The sequence below is a fragment of the Orycteropus afer genome, unplaced genomic scaffold (genome assembly GCF_000298275.1).
Source record: "Orycteropus afer afer isolate SDZICR_OR568_19922 unplaced genomic scaffold, OryAfe1.0 scaffold00291, whole genome shotgun sequence".
In the NCBI taxonomy this organism is placed as follows: domain Eukaryota; kingdom Metazoa; phylum Chordata; class Mammalia; order Tubulidentata; family Orycteropodidae; genus Orycteropus; species Orycteropus afer.
In genome coordinates, this window is record NW_006921878.1 from 409251 (window position 1) to 429024 (window position 19774).

At 49.8% G+C, this 19774-nt stretch overlaps 1 protein-coding gene across 1 annotated transcript in view; it reads left to right on the forward strand.

Annotated features, from left to right (window-relative positions):
* LOC103205683 (complement C3-like) overlaps positions 1-19774 on the forward strand; it is a 215899-nt gene that overhangs the window by 169402 nt on the left and 26723 nt on the right. Inside the window, exons 14-22 of the mRNA XM_042782324.1 lie at positions 227-356; positions 637-708; positions 887-1084; positions 5763-5871; positions 6751-6836; positions 11362-11501; positions 11590-11802; positions 13153-13219; positions 13324-13410. Coding sequence (XP_042638258.1) covers positions 227-356; positions 637-708; positions 887-1084; positions 5763-5871; positions 6751-6836; positions 11362-11501; positions 11590-11802; positions 13153-13219; positions 13324-13410 — 1102 coding nt within the window. The remainder of the gene's footprint in view (positions 1-226; positions 357-636; positions 709-886; positions 1085-5762; positions 5872-6750; positions 6837-11361; positions 11502-11589; positions 11803-13152; positions 13220-13323; positions 13411-19774) is intronic.

The window sequence follows — 19774 nt, forward strand, 5'->3', positions numbered from 1 at the left end:
GTGGGATGGGGGTGAAGTTGGGGAAGTGATGGGGGAGGTGGGGAGGGGGCTGGGTGGGAGGGGAGTAATTGTGTGCAGGTAGAAATGAGGTGAAGATGGGGGTGAAGATGAGGATGGGTCAGGGTTGAGGTGGAGTTGGGGAGAGTCACACAGATGGACATGTGGGTGGTTTGGAGGAACCACTACTGCCTGGCTTACCCCATCCTTGGTCCCACCTACTGCACAGATCTGGGACGTGGTGGAGAAGGCAGACATCGGCTGCACCCCAGGCAGTGGAAAGGACTTTGCTGGTGTCTTCATGGATGCAGGCCTGGCCCTTAAGACTAGCAAGGGCCTGGAGACCACCCAGAGGGCAGGTGAGGATGAAGGCAGTGCCCAAGCCAGTGAGGGGCAGGACCTCCACCTCCCAAATGCAGTGCAGTGTGTCCCAGTGGTTAGGAGCAGGGCTCTGTGGTCAGGGGACCTGCGTTTATGTTCTACCACCAATTAGCAAATCACTTCCCCCCCCCCCGAGCCTGTTTTCCCATCTGTCTAATGGGAACAATGACAGTCCAAACTTACAGCTGTTGTGAGGAGTACGCCAAGGACACACAGTAGGCATTTAATCCATCATGCTCTCCTCCTCCTGCCCCTCAGATCCTCAGTGCCCGAAGCCAGCCACCCGCCGACGTCGCTCTGTGCAGCTGATGGAGAAAAGGACAGACAAAGGTAGGGGCCCCCACTGGCCCTTACCCACTCCCCAGCCCTGAACCGGGCCCGTACAGGATCCCAGCTTGGCCTTATGGGAGCAGGGGAGGACCAGGCCATGGGGAAGTTCTCCCTGGGGTCTGCCCTGAGCGCCTCCTCTTCGAGGCACCATGGCGGAGGGTCTAATGGGCTCCCACAGCGGGCCAGTACAAGGACAAGGAGCTGCGCAAGTGCTGCGAGGGCGGCATGCGGGAGAACCCCATGGGCTTCTCGTGCGAGCACAGGAGCCAGTACGTCTTGGGCGAGTCCTGCATCAAGGCCTTCCTGGACTGCTGCGTCTACATCACCCAGCTGCGGCTCGAGCACAGTCGGGACAGCCCACTGGACTTGGCCAGGAGTGAGTCTGACTGGGGGGTCTGGGGGAAGAAGGCCCCAGTCTGAGGGGGGAGGACATCCCTGTCTGAGCCGGGGGGAGGTCCTTGTCTGAGGGGGCACAATGTAGGCAAATAGTTCTAAATTCTTTCTGCTGGAAAACTGGCTCTTCACACCCACCATCAAGTGGGTGTTGTTGGGGGCCAACTGGTCTATTTCAACTCATAGCCACCCCATGTGCCCCAGAACAGAGCTGCCCCATAGGGGTTTCTAGGCTGTTGTCTTTAGGGCAGCAGATGGCCAAGTCTTTCTCCCGTGGAGCTACCAGGAGGTTGAACCGCCAGCCTTTCAGTTACCAGCTGAGTGCTTTAAGTGTTGCACCACCAGGTCTCCTTTGCCAGAAGCAAAAAAAAAGAGTACCGATTTGCAAGAATAAAGAGATTGGCCTATGATTTCCTTGAGTTATAGGCATGCTGGCCTCTACCCCACTGAACCAGGGTTGTAACTTTCTTTTGGAAAGAAGAGAGAGTGTAAAGACTACAGAAACTAGTAAACAAAACCCATAATCTCCTGGGATGTTGTTTACATGCACAGATGTGTGTGTGTGTGTTTCCAGCATTATGTAATTGCTCTAGCCTGCTTGTGGTAGAAGGGGTCCTGGTGGTGCAGTGGTTAATGCATTGGGCTGCTAACCAAAAGGCTGGTGATTCAAACCCACCAGCCACCCCATGGGAGTCTGCTTCTGTCATGATTGACAGCTATGGAAACCCTACGGGGTAGTTCTACTTTATTGTCTAGAGGTCCTGTGAGTCAGACTCCACCACAAGACGTTTGGTTTGGGCTTCACTTCTGTAAAGATTTATAGGCTTGGAAACCCTGTGGGGCAGTTCTGTGCTGTCCCACAGGGTCGCTATGAGTCAAAATCGAATTGATGAGAGTGAGTTTGGTGGGGTTTCTTGTTTTGTTTTGCTTGACATGGGACAACAATGCCTCAAGGTTATGACCCCAAAGGCACACTGGTGGATCAGTCCAGGGTCTTGGTGGATTTGGGCATCTGTGGAATTCCGTGGACTGTTGTGATGAAAACCCAGAGCCAACCTGCCCATCATTTCCGAGGGGACACTGCATGGTTTAAAATCGGGAAAGGAGTACATCAGGCTTGTATCCTTTCCCTATACTTCTTCAAACTGTATGTTGAGCAAATAATCCGAGAAGCTGGACTATATGAGGAAGAACATGGCATCAGGATGGGAGGAAGGCTCATTAACAACCTGCAACACACAGATGACACAACTTCGCTTGCTGAAAGTGAGGATGACTTGAAGCACTTACTGATGAAGATTGAAGACTACAGTCTGCAGTATGGCTTACACCTCAATATAAAGAAAACAAAAATCCTCACAACTGGACCTATAAGCAGCATCACGAGAAACAGGGAAAAAACTGAAATTGACAAAGACTTCATATTACTTGATTATACAATCAAAACCAATGGAAGCAGCAGTCAGGACATCAGACATCATATAGCATTGGGAAAATCTGCTGCAAAGGACTTCTGTCAAGTGCTGAAGAGCAAAGATGTCTCCTTGAAGACCAAGGTGTGCCTAACCCAAGCCGTGGTATTTTCAATCCCCTCATATGCACGTGAGAGGTGGACAATGAATAAGGAAGACCAAAGAAGAATTGATGCTTTTGAGTTGTGTTGGTGAGGAATACAGAAAGTACCATGGACCGCTAAAAGAACAAATCTATCCTGGAAGAAGTGCAGCTGGAATGCTCCTTGGAAGCGAGAATGGCCAGATTTCATCTCACTTTGGTCATGTTGTGAGAAGGGACCATTTTGTGGAGAAGGATACCATGCTTGGTAAAGTGGAGGGTCAGCGGAAAATGGGGAAGGCCCTCAACAAGATGGACTGACACAGTGGCTACAATGGTGGGCTCAGGTGTAGCAAGGATCCCGAGGCTGGCACAGGACTGGGCAGTGTTTTGTTCTGCTGTGCATAGGGTCGCTATGAGTCGAGACGACTCAACGGCACCTAACACAACAACATCATTTTTGAGGAAAGCCCACCCAGGGTTGAATTCTGTTCCAGTCCAATTTGGTTACTTGCTGTCTTAGCTTCATACTGCTGCTGTAACAGAAATACCACAAGGGGGTGGTTTTCAGGAACAGAAACTTATGCTCTCGTAGTGCAGCAGGCCTGAAGTCCTGCTTCAGTGTGTGGCTCTAGGGGGAGGTCCTTTGTTTATGTCAGTTTGTAACTAACTGGTTCCGTTGAGTCGATTCTGACCCCTGGCGGCCCCTCGTGTGTCAGGGTAAACCTTGCCCCACAGGCTCTCAGTGGCTGACTGTTTGGAGGCAGAGCTCCAGGCCTTTCTTCCGCGGTTCCTCTAGGCAGGGCTTGAACTCAGACCTTCAGTCAGCAGCCGCATATGTTAAGGTTTGCACCACCCACGGACTCCATTTCAGTTTCCAGTAGCTCACGATCCTCGGGGTTCCCGGGCTTGGAAATTCTTCCACCTTTGTTGTCATCAGATAGTCTGTCTTTCTAAGTTTAAGAATTTAGAAATATCTGCCCACGTTGGCCTCTTGCTTGCTGGCAGCTTGTCTGTGCCTTCTTGTCTCTGTCTGTGCTGCTCCTTGTAACTCAGAGGTGATTGGATTGAGGACTGCAGTGCAGTGAATGGCTTAATCCGGCCCTTCTAGCCTTCATCCTCCATTTTGTGATCTGTTGTAAATCCCAGTCTCTGTGCCAGTTTAAGGAGCTCTGGTGGCATAGTGCCTAAGGCATTCGACTGCTAACCAGAAGGTTGGTGGTTCAAACCCACCAGCCACTCTATGGAAGGAAGATGGGGCAATCTACTTCTACAGAGATTTACCACCTCAGAAACCCAGTGGGAGTCACTGTGAGTCAGAATCAACTCAATGCCAGTTTAGGATGGGATGCCGTGCTGCCTTGCTGGGGGTGTAAGTCCTAGTCGCCCTGCCTGTTTATGGTGGAACACATCTTGAGTCCTGCCTTGCTGGGGGTGTGCCTCACAGTGTATATGGGACTGTTCTGGTAAGTTCACTCTGTTGCTTGCTTCTGCGTTTGGTCTCTCGTCTCACCCCTGGTGAGGCAGCAGCCGTCATCTAACCTGCCGACCCAGGTTCGCCAGCCCCTGCAACCGCATGCTGGGGAGAATCCTCCAGACCTACCCACAGACCTGGGCCTCGCCAGCCTCCCAGCCTCCACCACCATGTGAGCCGTTTGCTCGGCAGTTTGTGAGTTCTGTGAGACGTTACAGTGAACTACAGACCTCTAAGACAGGAAGGGGATTGATTACTGAGGGAGGGGAGGAGGAGGAGCTGATGTCAGATGATGGAGTGGCCAGGAGTCTGGAAAAGGTGGACACTTGGAATATCTTTAACCTCTGCCTCAGAGAGACCAGCCTTGTCCTGATCCTTCTAAAAGAAATTATTCAAGCAAGGATCCACCCTACACAGACATGGCCTCATGAACATGACAAAGAAAACCCTAGTCCCAAACAGACTACACCCACAGGGATAGGGGTTAGGATTCCAACACACAATGCAATCCATAACACTTGCTAACAGTGGGAAGCTGACTTTAGGAACCCCACCCCCACCCCACCTTCAGTGGCCTCTCAACTCAACTGGCTGCATTCAGGGCCAACATATCCACTGTACGCTGTAGATGCAGGGCCCAGGGCCCAACATACTTTCAGGCTCCACAAAAATGCTTTCATTTCTTTGACAATCAGAGGGACAAAATAAATAGCATCCAGCTGGGATCATGTTAATCTTTCTATCCACACAGTTGTAAAATATAAATTTTATTTATTTACTTACTTATGGAGGAAGGGGTGCTTTGTTATTGTTGTTGCTGTTGTTGTTATTGTTATGTGCTGTCGAGTCAGCCCGGACTCATAGCAACCCCTCCTTGGGTTCCGAGGCAGTATCACTATGGAAGTAGATTGCCCAACCTTCCTTCGAGGAGTGGCTGGTGGGTTTGAACCGCCGGCCTTCTGGTTAGCAGTCAAGTGCTTTAGGCACTACGCTACGTCAGTTCCGGTTCACAGCGACCCCACACACCACAGAACTAGACCCCGCCCGGTCCTGCACCATCCTCACGTTGTGGCTGTGCTTGAGCCCATCGTCACAGCCACTGTGTCGGTCCGTCTCATTGAGGTCTTGCCTGTTCTCACTGACCCCCTACTTTACCAAGCATGATGTCCTTCTGCAGGGACTGGTCCCTCCTGACAACACGGCCAAAGTACGTGAGACAGAGTGTCGCTGTCCTCACTCCTAAGGCTGTGCTCCTCCAAGGAGCCCGTGCACAGTCAGTCAGTGGTCTTCACCAGCACTGTCATTCTAGGGCATCAATTCTTCATCCCTACTTGGTCATGGTCCAGGTTTCACATGCGTATCAGGTGACTGAAGAGACCCCCCACTTGGGACAGGCGCTCTGTAGCCCACAAAGTGACATCTTTCCTTATTAACGTTTTAAAGAGGCCTTCTGCAGCAGATTGGCCTGATGCAATATGTCGTTGAAGGGGTGCCCCAGGCAAAAATGTGTGGGGCCCTGAAAGTCCTAATGGGGTCCTGGGCGGGTTTTGCTGCTCAGATGGCTCCCGGGGTGCAGAGTTAGCTGAGGGGACACAGGGGAGGTGGGTCTGCCCTAACCCCAGATGGCCCCCAGGTGACCTGGATGAAGACATCATGCCGGAAGAAGACATCATTTCCAGAAGTCAGTTTCCCGAGAGCTGGCTGTGGTGCATAAAGGAGTTCAAAGAACCACCGAAAAACGGGTATGGCTGGGACCCCCCACTTCCACCCACCCCCAGCCCAGCCCAGGCAGCAGGCCCATCTGCCCATCACAGCCCCTGAGGACCCCCTAACTTAACTGGCATGCACCCCCACCCCAAGTCCCGTCTGGTGAAAATGGTTTGTGCTCAGCTGGTAACTGAAAGGTCGGGAGTTCAAACCCACACAGCAGCCCCTCAGAAGACAGTCATGGCAGTCTGCTTCCATCACGATCACCATCATTAGTTGCCGTCAAGTCGACCCTGACTCATGGTGGCCCCATATGTGCGGTGACCTTTCTGAAGCAGATAGCCAGGTCTTTCTTCTGAGGCTTCTCTGGGTGGGTTTCACCTGCCAACCCTTCTGTTAGTACACCAGTGTGGAACCATCTGGGCCACCCGGGGATTCCGCCATAGAGGCCACAGCCAGGAGAACTCCACGGGGCAGGTCTACGCTGTAACACGGGGGGTCCCAGAGTCGGAGTCAACTCCGTGGGGCGGGTCTACGCTGTAACACGGGGGGTCCCAGAGTCGGAGTCAACTCCGTGGGGCGGGTCTACGCTGTAACACGGGGGGTCCCAGAGTCGGAGTCAACTCCGTGGGGCGGGTCTACGCTGTAACACGGGGGGTCCCAGAGTCGGAGTCAACTCCGTGGGGTGGGTCTACGCTGTAACACAAGGGGTCCCAGAGTCGGAGTCAACTCGATGGCACCAGATACAAAAACAGAAGCCCCAGCCCCCACCTCCTCCTTTCCCGGAATCACTGTGGAATCTCACAGTTCAACCAGAAAACTCAAGTGGGGCTTTCTACCTGTGCCCATCCCCCCAACCTATCCCCAGGAGCCCCCACCCTCTAATGCCCCACCTCTCCTCCACCCCGACCCAGAATCTCCACGAAGATCATGAACGTGTTCTTGAAAGACTCCATCACCACCTGGGAGATTTTGGCTGTGAGCGTGTCGGACAAGAATGGTGAGGAGGGATGGGGAGCCACCCTTGGGAGGAAGGGACCCCGGGGCTGTCGGGATTTTCTGAGGGACTTACACCCCACCCCTGGTCCTGGCGAGGTGTCGGGCCCTGGCCAGTGGAGGCCTGTTGTTATGAGCTGGCGCCCAGTCGACCCTGACTCACAGTGCCCCCTGTGCAGGCAGAGCTGTGCTTCTTGGGGCATCCGGACCTGACTTTGCAGAAGCCTTTCTTCCTTCCTTCACCGGGCCTTTCTTCCCAGAGGCCTCTGGGGGGACCTGAACCCCCAACCTTTTGGTTAGCAGCTGAGCTCGTTCACCGTTCGCACCGCCCACAGACTCCAGTAACTGTTAGTTGCCAGCGAGTCCAACACCTGGCCCCATGTGCAGAGCAGAACGAGGCTCAGTGGGGTATTCAAGGCTGTGACCTTTCTGAAGCCAGCTGCCAGGCCAGTCTTCCCAGGCTCCTGTGGGTGGGTTCGAACCACCAACCTTTCAGTTAGTAGTCAAGGGCTTAACCATTGATGCCCACCAGGGCCTCCTACTCTGTGGAGGACGTAGTCCCTAACATTGGTGCTTCTGCAACAACACAGACCCCTAAGGGGTGATGTCGGCGTGATGGAGGGTAAGACAATTAAGATAAAAGTGGAAGCAGGGTGAAACATGTGAAGGAAGGAGCAGGGGTCAGATGGAGAACTGTGGATGGCGGTTCCTCTTCTAGTACCGCCCCCATCAAGCAGCCTGATGAGAACCTGCCTCCTCCCCCCAGTTGCCATGGAGTCCAGTCTGACTCGCTGAGCCCTCATGTATCAATGGAGCTGTGCTCTGTGGGGTTTCCAGTGGCTGCGTTTGCAGAAGCAGATGCCAGGCCTTTCTTCTGAGGCAGCTCTGGGTGGCCTTGAACCACCAGCCTTTCAGGGAGCAGCCGAGGGCATCGACTATCTGCACCACCCAGGACTGACTAAGATTAAAGTCAAATTCATTTCCATTTGGGCCAGCCACATCTCCAGTGCTCAGCCACCTGGGCCTGGATATCACAGATAAAGACCCTTCAGTTATTCAGGCCTCCCCACACACACACACACATGCACACACACACATATGAAAAAAACTACAAAGAAAACAGAAGTCACTAAATCAGTGACTCCCAAACATCAGCACTGTTCATCATGACAGGGCATGAAGAGCGCTCCGTCATCAGTCACAGCCAGAGAAGCACGGCCAGAGCACTGCTCGGAAGCCAGGACAGCAGGGCTCTGACGTGCTTACTTGGCACACGTCATCAGGGAAGACCAATCGCTGGAAAGGGCATCATGGTCGGTAGAGTGGAGGGTCAGTGGGAACAGGGGAGACCCTCCCTGAGACGGACTGACTGACACAGTAGCCCCAACATGGGCTCAGACACCCCAGCGACCATGAAGATGGTGTAGGACGGGGCAGCGTTTCCTTCTGTTGTCCATGGGGCCACCATGACGTGGGGCTGCCACGACTTGGAGCCAGTTTGACAGCAACAGAGAACAGCAGCAGTCTATGGGCCTCCATAAAGACAGCGGGAACTGGGGACAGCTCCTGTTCTCTGGGGTGCTAACAGGAAATTCTGACCAAGCTAACTTTACAGAGTGCACTCGGCTTCAGAAAAGATTCATGAATCGGCAGCACAGTCTCCACGAGGAGTTCTCCCCACAGAAAAACGGGAGGTTCTGGCTTTGCTCTGGTGGAAATATACACAGCAAAACACACCAACTCAACACATTTCCACGTACGATTCAGACACAGTGTTTACATCAGTCAAGTTGTGCAACCATTTTCGCTCCTTTTCTAAGTTATCCCACCACCGCTGAGATAAACTCACTGCCCCCTAAGCTTCTCATCAAACCTGTCATGTCCATACCTGTTGGCGGTTTAATCCCATAGAGACAGTTCTTGAAGAGATGACAGACTCAAGGCAGACGTGTTCTGCACTAATTGAGCTGAATTATGGTTTGGTTTAAAGACGACGTTAGGGGACAGTTTCCATTTAAGGTTTAAAGATGATCTTGGGGTAATAGTTTTGAGGGTTCATCTGGCTTCCATGGCTCCAGAAACTCTGAATTCTATGAAACTTTTAAATTCTGTTCCACATTCCCCCCTTTTGATTAGGATTTTTCTATAGCCTCTTTGGTCCAAATGCTCTGTGTTAGTAGCCTGGCACCATCCAGTTCTGGTTTCATGGAAAGCTGGGAGTTTTTGTTTTGTTTTGTTTTTATTGTGATTTGGATGAAAGTTTAGAGCAATTTCACTTTCCATTACAGCAGTTCATACACATTGGGTCTCATGACATTGGCTGCAATTTCCCACAATGTAGCAGCTCTCTTCCCACTTCCTCCCCGTAGTTACCTCTTCCTTGTGCCCTTCCCTCCCATGCACTCCTGCTCCCTGACCTGTCTCCCTGTGCATACACAGTACTTCTGTTCTCCCATAATTGATCTCTACAAGGAGTGTGTCTACCTAATGTAAACATTCAGCCCATATGCCTGCTTTTTATTTGGCTGGAAGCCACAGGAGTGAATTCAATTCCAGACCTGAAGGGCAGCTGGGGGCCATAGTCTAGGGGTTTCACCAGGCTCCATCAGACCAGCAAGCCTGGTCTCTTTTTTTATGATTTTGAGTTTTGTTCCACGTTGTTCTCCCACTCTATCCAGGATCTGCTACACAGATCCTCCTCCAAGTGGTTAACAGTGGTAGCCAGGCACCATCTAGTTCTTCTGGTCTCATGGTCATATAGGCTGAGGATCACATGGTCTACCAGTCCCTTGGACTAATTGTTTCCATGCATCTTTGGTTTTCTTCATTCTTCTTTGCTCTGGATGAGGAGAGACCCATCATTGCATCTAGACAGCTGCTTGCAAGCTTTTAAGATCCCAGTACCTACTCACCAAAGTAGGATGTGGAACAATGCTTTGTGTAGTATGTTACGCCAATTGAGCTTGACATCACTTAGGACCATGGTCCCAAGCCCACATGCAGTCCAACTACTTGCTCCCTCCAGGTAGCTGGCTGTGACCAAGAAGTTACCACAACCTTGTCCCTTATCAGAAAGCTGGGAGTTTTTACAAGAAATAAAAGGCAGAAAGAGAGGTAAAGAATGCATAACAAAACAATGTTTTTCACGTATTTTGACGTCCCATCAGGCCATGCAAGGACAGGATGTCCATCACACAGAAGCATTGAAACAGCTCTATTCAAAAGAGTTTGTTCTGGTTCCCTAGTGCCACTCTGACAAGAATATACCACAAATGGGATGGCCTTAACAAATGGAGTTTATTCTCTTACAGATTGGAGGCTTTAAGTCCAAGTTCAAAGTGCCAGGCTCTAGGGGCTGGGTGAAAGCCCCTTGACCTTGGGCTTCAGCTCTGCCTCTTGCTCCTGGCCCATTGAAGCTAGAGGCAGCTCTTTATTCAGCTGGCTGCTGAGGCTAACAAACCCATGGTCGACAAATACAATGGCAAAGTCTCAATGTTACCAAACCACACGGCAGGCCATAATTCAAGTCCATCTAAAGTCTCAAGGTTGGCAGAGCACAACAGGCTATTGAACAATGACACAGCTACATGCGGGGTTCAAATGTGCCATAAGCTAGAGACCATTCCCCAAGGCTTCTGCTTATACACAGGAAGCAGACCACATCCCTAACTCAGCTCCTCAGCTGCTCCCAGTAGACCCCACCATGGAGTTGATGACCAGTCTCATCATGAGGAATACTGCATCCAGCTGCTCAGCCACTCAACCAGGCCCAGCCACACTGACACACAAACTGAACTACCATAGAGTTTAGTGTCTGAAACTCCCACTCCTCAGCAAACAGGGAAATCATAATACGGACACAAGGACAAACGTTTGTGCGCAGCAGTGGGGTCAAAGGAGACAGACATTTCAAACGCAGGGAGGTGGAACCATCCCAGCCTCTTTAGCTCTAGGGGCCCTGGGGGTGCAGATGGTTAAGTGCTTGACTAATGGCCAAAATGTTGGTGATCCAAACCCATCCAGAGGCAACTCAAAAGAGAGCCCTAGGTGTCTGCTTCCAACTGGTCAGAGCCTTGAAAACCTTATAGAGCGTGGTTCTAATTTGCACACACAGAGTTGTCATGAGTCGGAACTGACTCCACAGCAACCAACCACAACACTGTCAGTGTGTCGTACTGTGGTGGCTTGTGTATTGCTGTGAGGCTGGAGGCTGTGCCCCCGGGATTTCCAATCCCAGCAGGGCCACCCACGGTGGACAGGTTTCAGCAGAGCCTCCAGACTGAGAGAGACTCGGAAGAAAGGCCTGGCAATCTGCCTCTGAAAGGTCACAGCCCTCAAAGCCCCACAAAGCACAGTTCTCCTTTCACACACACGGGGTCACCATGAGTCGGTGCTGACTCGGCGGCAACTAACAACAACCAAGGAAACTGAGACACTGGGAGGAGCAGGAACACGGACCAGGAGCCTGCCCTGTCCACCCTACCTTCCCCCTGCCCCTGACGCTCTGTGTCTTGTCTGCCCCCCGCCAGGGATCTGCGTGGCTGACCCCTATGAAGTCACGGTGTGGCAGGACTTCTTCATCGACCTGCGGCTCCCGTACTCCGTGGTGCGTAACGAGCAGGTGGAGGTCCGAGCCGTCCTGTACAACTATCAGAAGGATAAAATCAAGGTGGGCCCCCGGGGCGGCAGAGGCCTGGAGGGGGTTGGGGGACCCTTGGCACACGAGCCCCTCCCCTAATGCCCTCTGTCCCTGGCAGGTGCGGGTGGAAATGCTCTACAACCCAGCCTTCTGCAGCATGGCCACCGCCAAGAAGCGCCACCAGCAGACCCTGGAGATCCAGGGTGAGTCGTCAGTGTCGGTGCCCTTTGTCCTCGTGCCCCTGAAGGTCGGCCTCCAGGAGGTAGAGGTCAAGGCCGCTGTCTACAACCAGTTTGTCAGTGACGGTGTCAAGAAGACCTTGAGGGTTGTGGTGAGTCCTTGGGGGACCTGCTGCCCCTTGTCCTTCCCGGAAGGCTCCCACTGTCTGTCCTGGCAACCCAGGTTAGAGACCCAGGCTCTGAGACACCGAGAAGGCCAGCGTCCAGCTTAGGATCCTTAGAAGGTCAGGGCAGGGCTAGGATGGGGGGAAGTGAGGCACTCACCTCAGGCACAGTTTGTGGTTGTCATCCGCTACTGTCAAGTCGGCCTCCAACTCCCGGTGACCCCATGCACAAGAGGATGAGGCACTGCCCAGCCCTGTGTCGCCCCCATGACTGGCTGTGGGTCTGGCTGCCGGGATCCAGGTTTTTCACTCACTGATTTTTTGCAAGGTGATCACCAGGCCTTCCTTCCTAGTCCATCTTAGTCTGGAAGCTCCGCAGACACCTGTTTAGTATCCTAGCAACACGCACGCCTTCCTTAACAGACGAGTGCTAGCCATGCATGAGGAGCACTCGCTGGGAATTGAACCTGGGTCTCCTTCATGGAGGGTGAAGATTCTACTGCTAAACCACACATTAAAGCAGCCCCTGCTTATTGAGCACATACTATGGGCCAGGATCTGTGCTAAGTGCTTAATGCACATGCTTTTACTTGAGACATTGAGAGGCAATAGGAGTCCCTGGGTGATGCAACTGGTTAACCAGTTGGCTACTAACCACAAGCCGGCAGTCCAAACCCAGACGCACCTCGGAGGAAAGGCCTGGTGATCAGCTTTGGAAATGTCACAGCCATAAATCCCTATGAGAGCAGTTTTGCTCTGTACACATGGAGTTGCCACGAGTCAGAATCAACTTGACAGCAGTGGGTTGGGTTTTGGCTGTTTTGAGAAGCAGTGGATAAAAAACAGGGTCTGGAGCCAGACTGCCCAGGGTCCAAATCCCAGTTCTGTTTTATAAGCTGTGTGGCTTTGGGCAAGTTTCTTAACTTCTCTGTAGCCTAGTTTCTCCATGTGTAAAATGGGAATGATAATAGTATCTACCTCACTCGGTTGTTAGGAGAATTACATGAGTTAATCCGTGTAAAACACTCAGGTCCATAGGGCCCAGGCACGTGTGAAGAATGCAAAAGCAGTTGGATTATTTTTGTTATTCGCTTATAATTATTAATCTGCACCACATGATGAGACCCATGTTTGTATTGCTTCCTCTTTATGAGACAGGAGACTGAGACACAGAGAGGTTAAGTCATGGGTTCTCGGTCACACAGCCGGGAAAGGGCAGAGGCAGGCTGGAGTACCATTGCCCCTATGTGAGCGTGCTCTGAACAGCACTGCTCACCACCTGCCCTCTGCTTGTCCGTTTATTCACCCAACGCCTCCACCCTCCCCAACGCTGCACAGCCGGAAGGAATCCTAGTCAACAAAACGGTAGCTGTTCGCACGCTGGATCCCGAACACAAGGGCCAAGGTGAGTTGCTGCAGGAGACGGGGTGGGGCATGGCCTGGGGCTGGGGTGCAGGCCTACGCGAGGGGGGCCCTAGGTGTCATCCATGTCTCCCATTTGCCTGGCAGAGGGAGTGCAGAGAGAGGAGATCCCCGCGGCTGACCTCAGCGACCAGGTCCCAGACACGGATTTGGAGACCAGAATCCTCCTGCAGGGTGAGATGCCCTTGGACCTGACCCCTTGTGGCTCAGGAAGGTGGGGGGCCCAGATGGGAATTCCATCTAATTCTGGGGGCCTTTAAGGAACTCTGGCGGTGCAGTGCTTAAGGCACTTGACTGCTAACCAAAGGCTAGCGGTTCAAACACACCAGCTGCTCCTCGGAAGGAAGGTGGGGCGATCTACTTCTATAAAGGTTTATCGCCTCGGAAACCCAATGGGGGTTGCTATGAGTCGGAATCAACTCGACGGCAATGAGTTTTGGTTTAACCACCATGGAGTCCCTGGGTGGTGCCGACAGTGAAAACACTCAGCTACTAACATGATGGTTGGAGGCTCCAGGGAAGAAAGGCCAGTGACCTGTTTCTGAAAACTCAGCCCCAGAAAACCCTCTGGAGCACAGTTCCGCTCTGACACATGGGGAGTGGCCGGCAGTCCGCGGTGACTCAGTGGCAGCTGGTGGTACAATGGTTCATGCGCTCAGCTGCCAACCGGAAAGTAGGAGGTTCAAGGCCACCCCACAGTGCTGCACAAGGAAGGCCTGGTAATCTGCTTCTGACAAACCATCCACTGAAAACCCTGTTGTTGTTGTTAGGTGCGGTTGAGTCGACTCGGCCTCACAGTGACCCCATTCACAGCAGAAAGAAACCCTGCCCGGTTCTGAGCCAGCCCAATGTTCCCTGCCACACCTGAGCCCATCACTGCAGCCACTGTGTTAGTGCATGTCATTGATGGCCTTCCCCTTTTTCACTGACCCTGCACTTTACCAACCATGACATCCTTCTCCAGGAAATGGTTACTTCTAACAACATGACCAAAGTTAAGTGAGACGAAGTCTGGCCGTTCTTACTTCCAAGGAGCATTCCAGCTGCACTTCCTCCAGGACAGATCTGTTTGTTTTTTAGCAGTCTGTGGTACTTTAGTATTCTTCACCACACACAACTCAAAAGGATTGACTCTTCTTCAGTCTTCCTTATTCATTGTCCAGCTCTCACATGCATATGAGGGGATTGAAAATACCATGGCTTGGGGCAGACGCACCTTAGTCTTCAAGGAGACATCTCTGCTCTTCAGCACTTTACGGAGGTGCTTTGAAGCAGATCTTCCCAGTGCAGTACGTCGTCTGATGTCTTGACTGCTGCTCCCATTGGTGTTGACTGTAGGACCAAGTAATATGAAATCCTTGACTAATGTTTTCACCATTTCTTGTGATGCTGCTTCTAGTCCAGTTGTGAGGATTTTCGTTTTTCTTTATGTTCAGGTGTAATCCATACTGCAGACTGTAGTTATTAATCTTCATCAGTAAGTGCTTCAAGTCATCCTTACTTTCAGCAAGCAAGGCTGTGTTGTCTGCATATTGCAGGTTGTTAATGAGTCTTCTTCCAATCCTGATACCACATTCTTCATATAGTCCAGCTTTCTGGATTATTTGCTCAGCATATGGATTGAATAGTATAGTGAAAGGATGCAACCCTGACACACTCCCTTCCTGGTTTTAAACCAAGCAGTATCCTCTTGTTCTGTTCGAACGACAGCCTCCTGGTCTATATGCAGGTTCCTCATGAGCACAATAAAGTGTTCTGGAATTCCCCACTCTTCTCGATGTAATCCATTATTTGTTATGATCCACACAGGCTTTTGCACAGTCAATAAAACACAGGTAAACAGCTTTCTGGTATTCTTTGTTTTGAGCCAAGATCCACCTGACATCAGCACTATCTTTCATTCCACATCCTCCTCTAAATCCAACTTGCACTTCTGGAAGTTCCCCGTTGATGTACTTCTGCATCTGTTTTTGAATTATCTTCAGGAAGATTTTACTTGGGTGTGATATTAATGATGTTGTTCGATAATTTCCACATTCTGTGAGATCACCTTTCTTTGGAATGGGTAAAAATAAGCATCTCTTCCAGTCAGTTAGTTGGCCAGCTGGCTGTCTTCCAAATTTCTTGGCATAGACGAGTAAGTGTCTCCAGTGCGACATCCATTTATTGAAACACCTCAATGGGTATTCCGTCAATTCCTGGAGCCTTGTTTTTTGTCAATTCCTTTAGTGCAGTTTGGACTTCTTCCTTCAGTATCATCAGGTCTTGACCATATGCCACCTCCTGAAATAGATGAGCATCGGCCAGTTCTTTTTGGTACAATGACCCTGTATTCCTTCCATATTCTTTTGATGCTTCTTGCATCATTCAATATTTTGACCACAGAATCTTTCAATATTGTAGCTCAAGGCTTGAGTTTTTTCTTCAGTTCTTTCAGCCTGAGAAATGATGAGTGTGTTCTTCCCTTTTGGTTTTCTAACTCCAGGTCTTTGCACATTTCACTATAATATATGACTTTGTCTTCTTGAGCTGCTCTTTGAAATCTTCTGTTCAGCTCTTTTACCTTTCAATTTCTTCCATTTGCTTTAGCTACTCTCCATTCAACAGCAAGTTTCAGAGTCTCTCCTGACATCCATTTTGGTCTTTTCTTCCTTTCCTGTCTTTTTAATGACCATTTGCTTTCTTTATATATGATGTTCTTGATTCCACAACTCATCTGGTCTTCAGTCATTGGTGTTCAATGAGTCAAATCTGCTCTTCAGATGGTCTCTAGGTCTCTAAATTCAGGTAGGATATAATCAAGGTCATAGTTTGGCTCCCATGGACTTGTTTTAATTGTCTTCAGCCTCAACCTGAACTTGCATAGGAGCCACTGATGGTCTATTCCACAGTCAGCTCCAGGCCTTATTTTGGCTGAAGATATTGAGGTTCTCCATAGCGTCTTTGCACAGATGTAGTCAATCTGATTCCTATGTACTCCATCTGGTGAGATCCACATGTATAGCCACCATTTATATTGTTGAAAAAAGGTATTTGCAATGAATAAGTCATTAGTCTTATAAATTTCTATCATGTGATCTCCAATGTCATTTCTATCACCAAGACCATATTTTCCAACTACTAGTGATTCTTGTTTGTTTCCAACTTTCACATTCCAATCACCAGTGATAATCAACACATCTTGATTGCATGTTTGGTCAATTTCAGACTGCAGAAGTTGGTAAACATCTTCCATTTCCTCATCTTTGGCTTTGGCTGTTGGTGCATAACAGTAGTATTAACTGGTACACATATGGATATTATCCTATCACTGACAGCATTGTACTTCAGGATAGATCTTAAAAAATTGTGATGATGAATGCCACACCATTCCTCTTCAATTTGTATTCCCAGCATAGTAGATTATATGGCTGTCTGATTCAAAATGGCCAAAACCAGTCCATTTCAGCTCACCAGTGCCTAGTATATTGATCTTTATGCATTCTGTTTCATTTTTGATCACTTCCAATTTTCCTAGGTTCAGACTTCATACATTCCATGTTCCGATTATTAATGGATGTTTGCAGCTGTTTCTTCCCATTTTGAATTGAGCCATGTCAGCAAACAGAGGTCCTGAAAGCTTCACTCCATCCACATCATTAAGGTTTACTCTACTTTGAGGGGACAGCTCCACCCCAGTTGTATTCTGAGTGCCTTCCAGCCTAAAGGGGCTCATCTTCTGGCACTATATCAGACAATGTTTCAAGGGTATTCATAATGCTTTCCAGTAATATATTAGGCAGTGTTTCACTGCTATTCATAAGGTTTTCACTGGCCAATACTTTGAGAAGTGGATGGCCGCTTCCTTCTTCTGAATCTGTCTTAGTCTGGAAGCTCCACTGAAACCTGTCCACCATGGGTGACCCTGCTGGTATTTGAAATACTGGTGGCATAGCCTCCAGCCTCACAGCAACATGCAAGCCACCAAAGGATGATAAATTGAAACCCTACGGAGTGCAATTCTACTTTCACACACATGGGGTCGCCATGAGTTGGAGTGGACTCAATGCCTCCCCCAGAGCCTCCTCCCAGCTCCGAAATGTTCCCCCACTGAACTGTCCTTCTCCACTTCAGCTAGAACAACCTCCCTGACCTGTTTTATAGAAGACTGCAAGGAGCTGTGGTAGCACAATGGTTAATCCTTTAGCTGCTAACCAAAAGGTTGACAGTTCAACCCCACCAGCCCCTCTGTGAGAAAACAACCTGGTGACCTGCTCCCACAAACATTACAGTTTGGGAAACTCTATAGGGCAGTTCTATTGTTTCATGGGGTCGCTATGAGATGAAATTGACTCAACTGCATACAACCTAGAAAACTCCAGGCAAGATTTAGCATGGCACCTGGCATTTGCTAATAAAGAAACTTCAATGAGAAGCAATGCAGCAGGAAAGAGAAGTCCTGGAGCCCAGGTGGAGGACAGGGGTGAGGGGGGCAGGAAGGGGTCTGCAGGCTGTGAGGCCTCCGGCGGTTAGCAGAGGGCTGTGAGGATGAAAGGAGATTCCGCATGGCATCCTCAGAACATCCAGTCACTGTCTGGCTGATTCCAAGTCCTGGTGCCCCACACGGGTCAGGAGTAGAACCATGTCCCCAGGGTTCTCAGTGGCTGACTTTGCAGAAGTAGATCCACAGGGTTTTCTCCCAGGGCACTCCTGGGTGGATCTGAACCACCAGCCTTTCAGTTGGCATCCAAGCATGTTAAACATGTGCATCACCCAGGGACTCTCAGAAGAGTCTGGTGAGGGCATTATGTACCATGTAAGTACTAATGACTATTGTTACTGGAGTGAAGGTCCCAGGGGGCATAATTTGTGCTCAACTATTAGCCAAAGCATTGGTGGTTTGCACCCACCCAGCAGCACCATCAAAGAGAGAACTGGCAATCTACCTCCATAAAGATCACAGCCAAGAAAACCCAGGAATCAGTCCTCTGTCACATGAGGTCAACTTGATGGCAATGGTTTGGGTTATTGTTTTATTTTTTTTTGGTGGTTTAGAGTTATTGTAGACCCCAGTGATGCAGTGGTTAAAGCGTTCAGCTGATAAACAAAAGGTGGGCAGTTCGAACCCACCACCCACTCTGCTGTAGACATATGAGGCCGTCTGCTTTCACAGCCTTGGAAACCCTAATGAGCAGTTCTACTCTGTCCTCTGGGGCACTGTAAGTCCGAATCCATTCCATGGCAGTGGATTTGGTTTGAGCTTTGCTTCTGTGAAGATTGACAGCCTTGGAAAACCTGTGGTACAGTTCCACTCTGTCCTCTAGAGGCACTGTGAGTCAGAATCGACTAGCTGGCAGTGGGTTTGATTTGGGCTTTGCTTCCATAAAGATTGACAGCCTTGGGGAGTTCTGGTAAGATGGCAGAATAGGCAGAAAGACTACACAGACCCTCTTCAACAAAGAAAAGGGGAACCAGTTAACACAGATAGAGAAGATAATTCTGCACCCCTGATCCTTGAAGGGAAGGATATAGAAATGGACTAAACTCCAACTAGCAGAAGAATTTGCATGAAAACACCAAAAAAGGAGACATATGGAGCTGTGATCTGGCAGTGATCCTGCTATCACAGACAGCTTGGATATTGCCGAGTGGTGGTAGGACCTAAGAATTAACCTAAAAATCAGCCCTGCTAGCCAGGGACTGCACAGAGGACTGCTCTGGTGACTGGGGAATAAAAGGGGAGGCAGTGAAGAGGACAGTGGGCTGAGCTGTAGACTTTTGTCTGTCCGGAGGGTGCAGCCATTTTGAATGTTTACAAGCGGCATGACCATTTTGGATATTTAAAGCAACAGTGTTCTCTCAGACTCCAGGGGCTTAAGGACAAGCTCCACTTGCCAGTAACCCCAAGGACATTCCGGACCTGGACGACTGGAAAAGAGTGGAAGACAGCAACAGTCCCCATATGACAGAACTACACCCACACCTCCTGCAACTGCACTTACTGAGTGAGAGCCACCACTTCCTTCTCTACCAACAGGCGAACGATAAAAAACCACAAAGAAGAGCCTAACTCACCCTTGGCTGCTCTTCACAGTTAACAGAGATCTCGATACAACAATGCCATGATGTCTCAGAGACAACAGACCATCACAGTCCACACAAAGGAGCAAGATAAAGTGGTAGAAACAAGGAAGCAGAATACAGACCCAGAACACATCCCTGAGGAAGTAGCAGCATTGGAACTCTCTGATAAGGAATTCAAAATAATTATATTTAGGTATCTTCAAAGGATTGAGAGACAGACCAAGGAAAACACAGACAGAACTCTAAAAGAATTCTGGAAGAAAATACAAGAATAAAATGACAAAATAAATGATTAAAAAATTAGAAATGATTCTAAATCTACAGATAGAAATCCAGAAGATTAATACTAAATTGTCAGAAATAGATAACATACTGGAAGGGCAAAGGAGTAGAATTGATGCGATGGAAGACAGAATTAATGAGATTGAAGGCAAACACCTGAATACTTCTTTGGAAAGGGATCAATCAGAAAAAA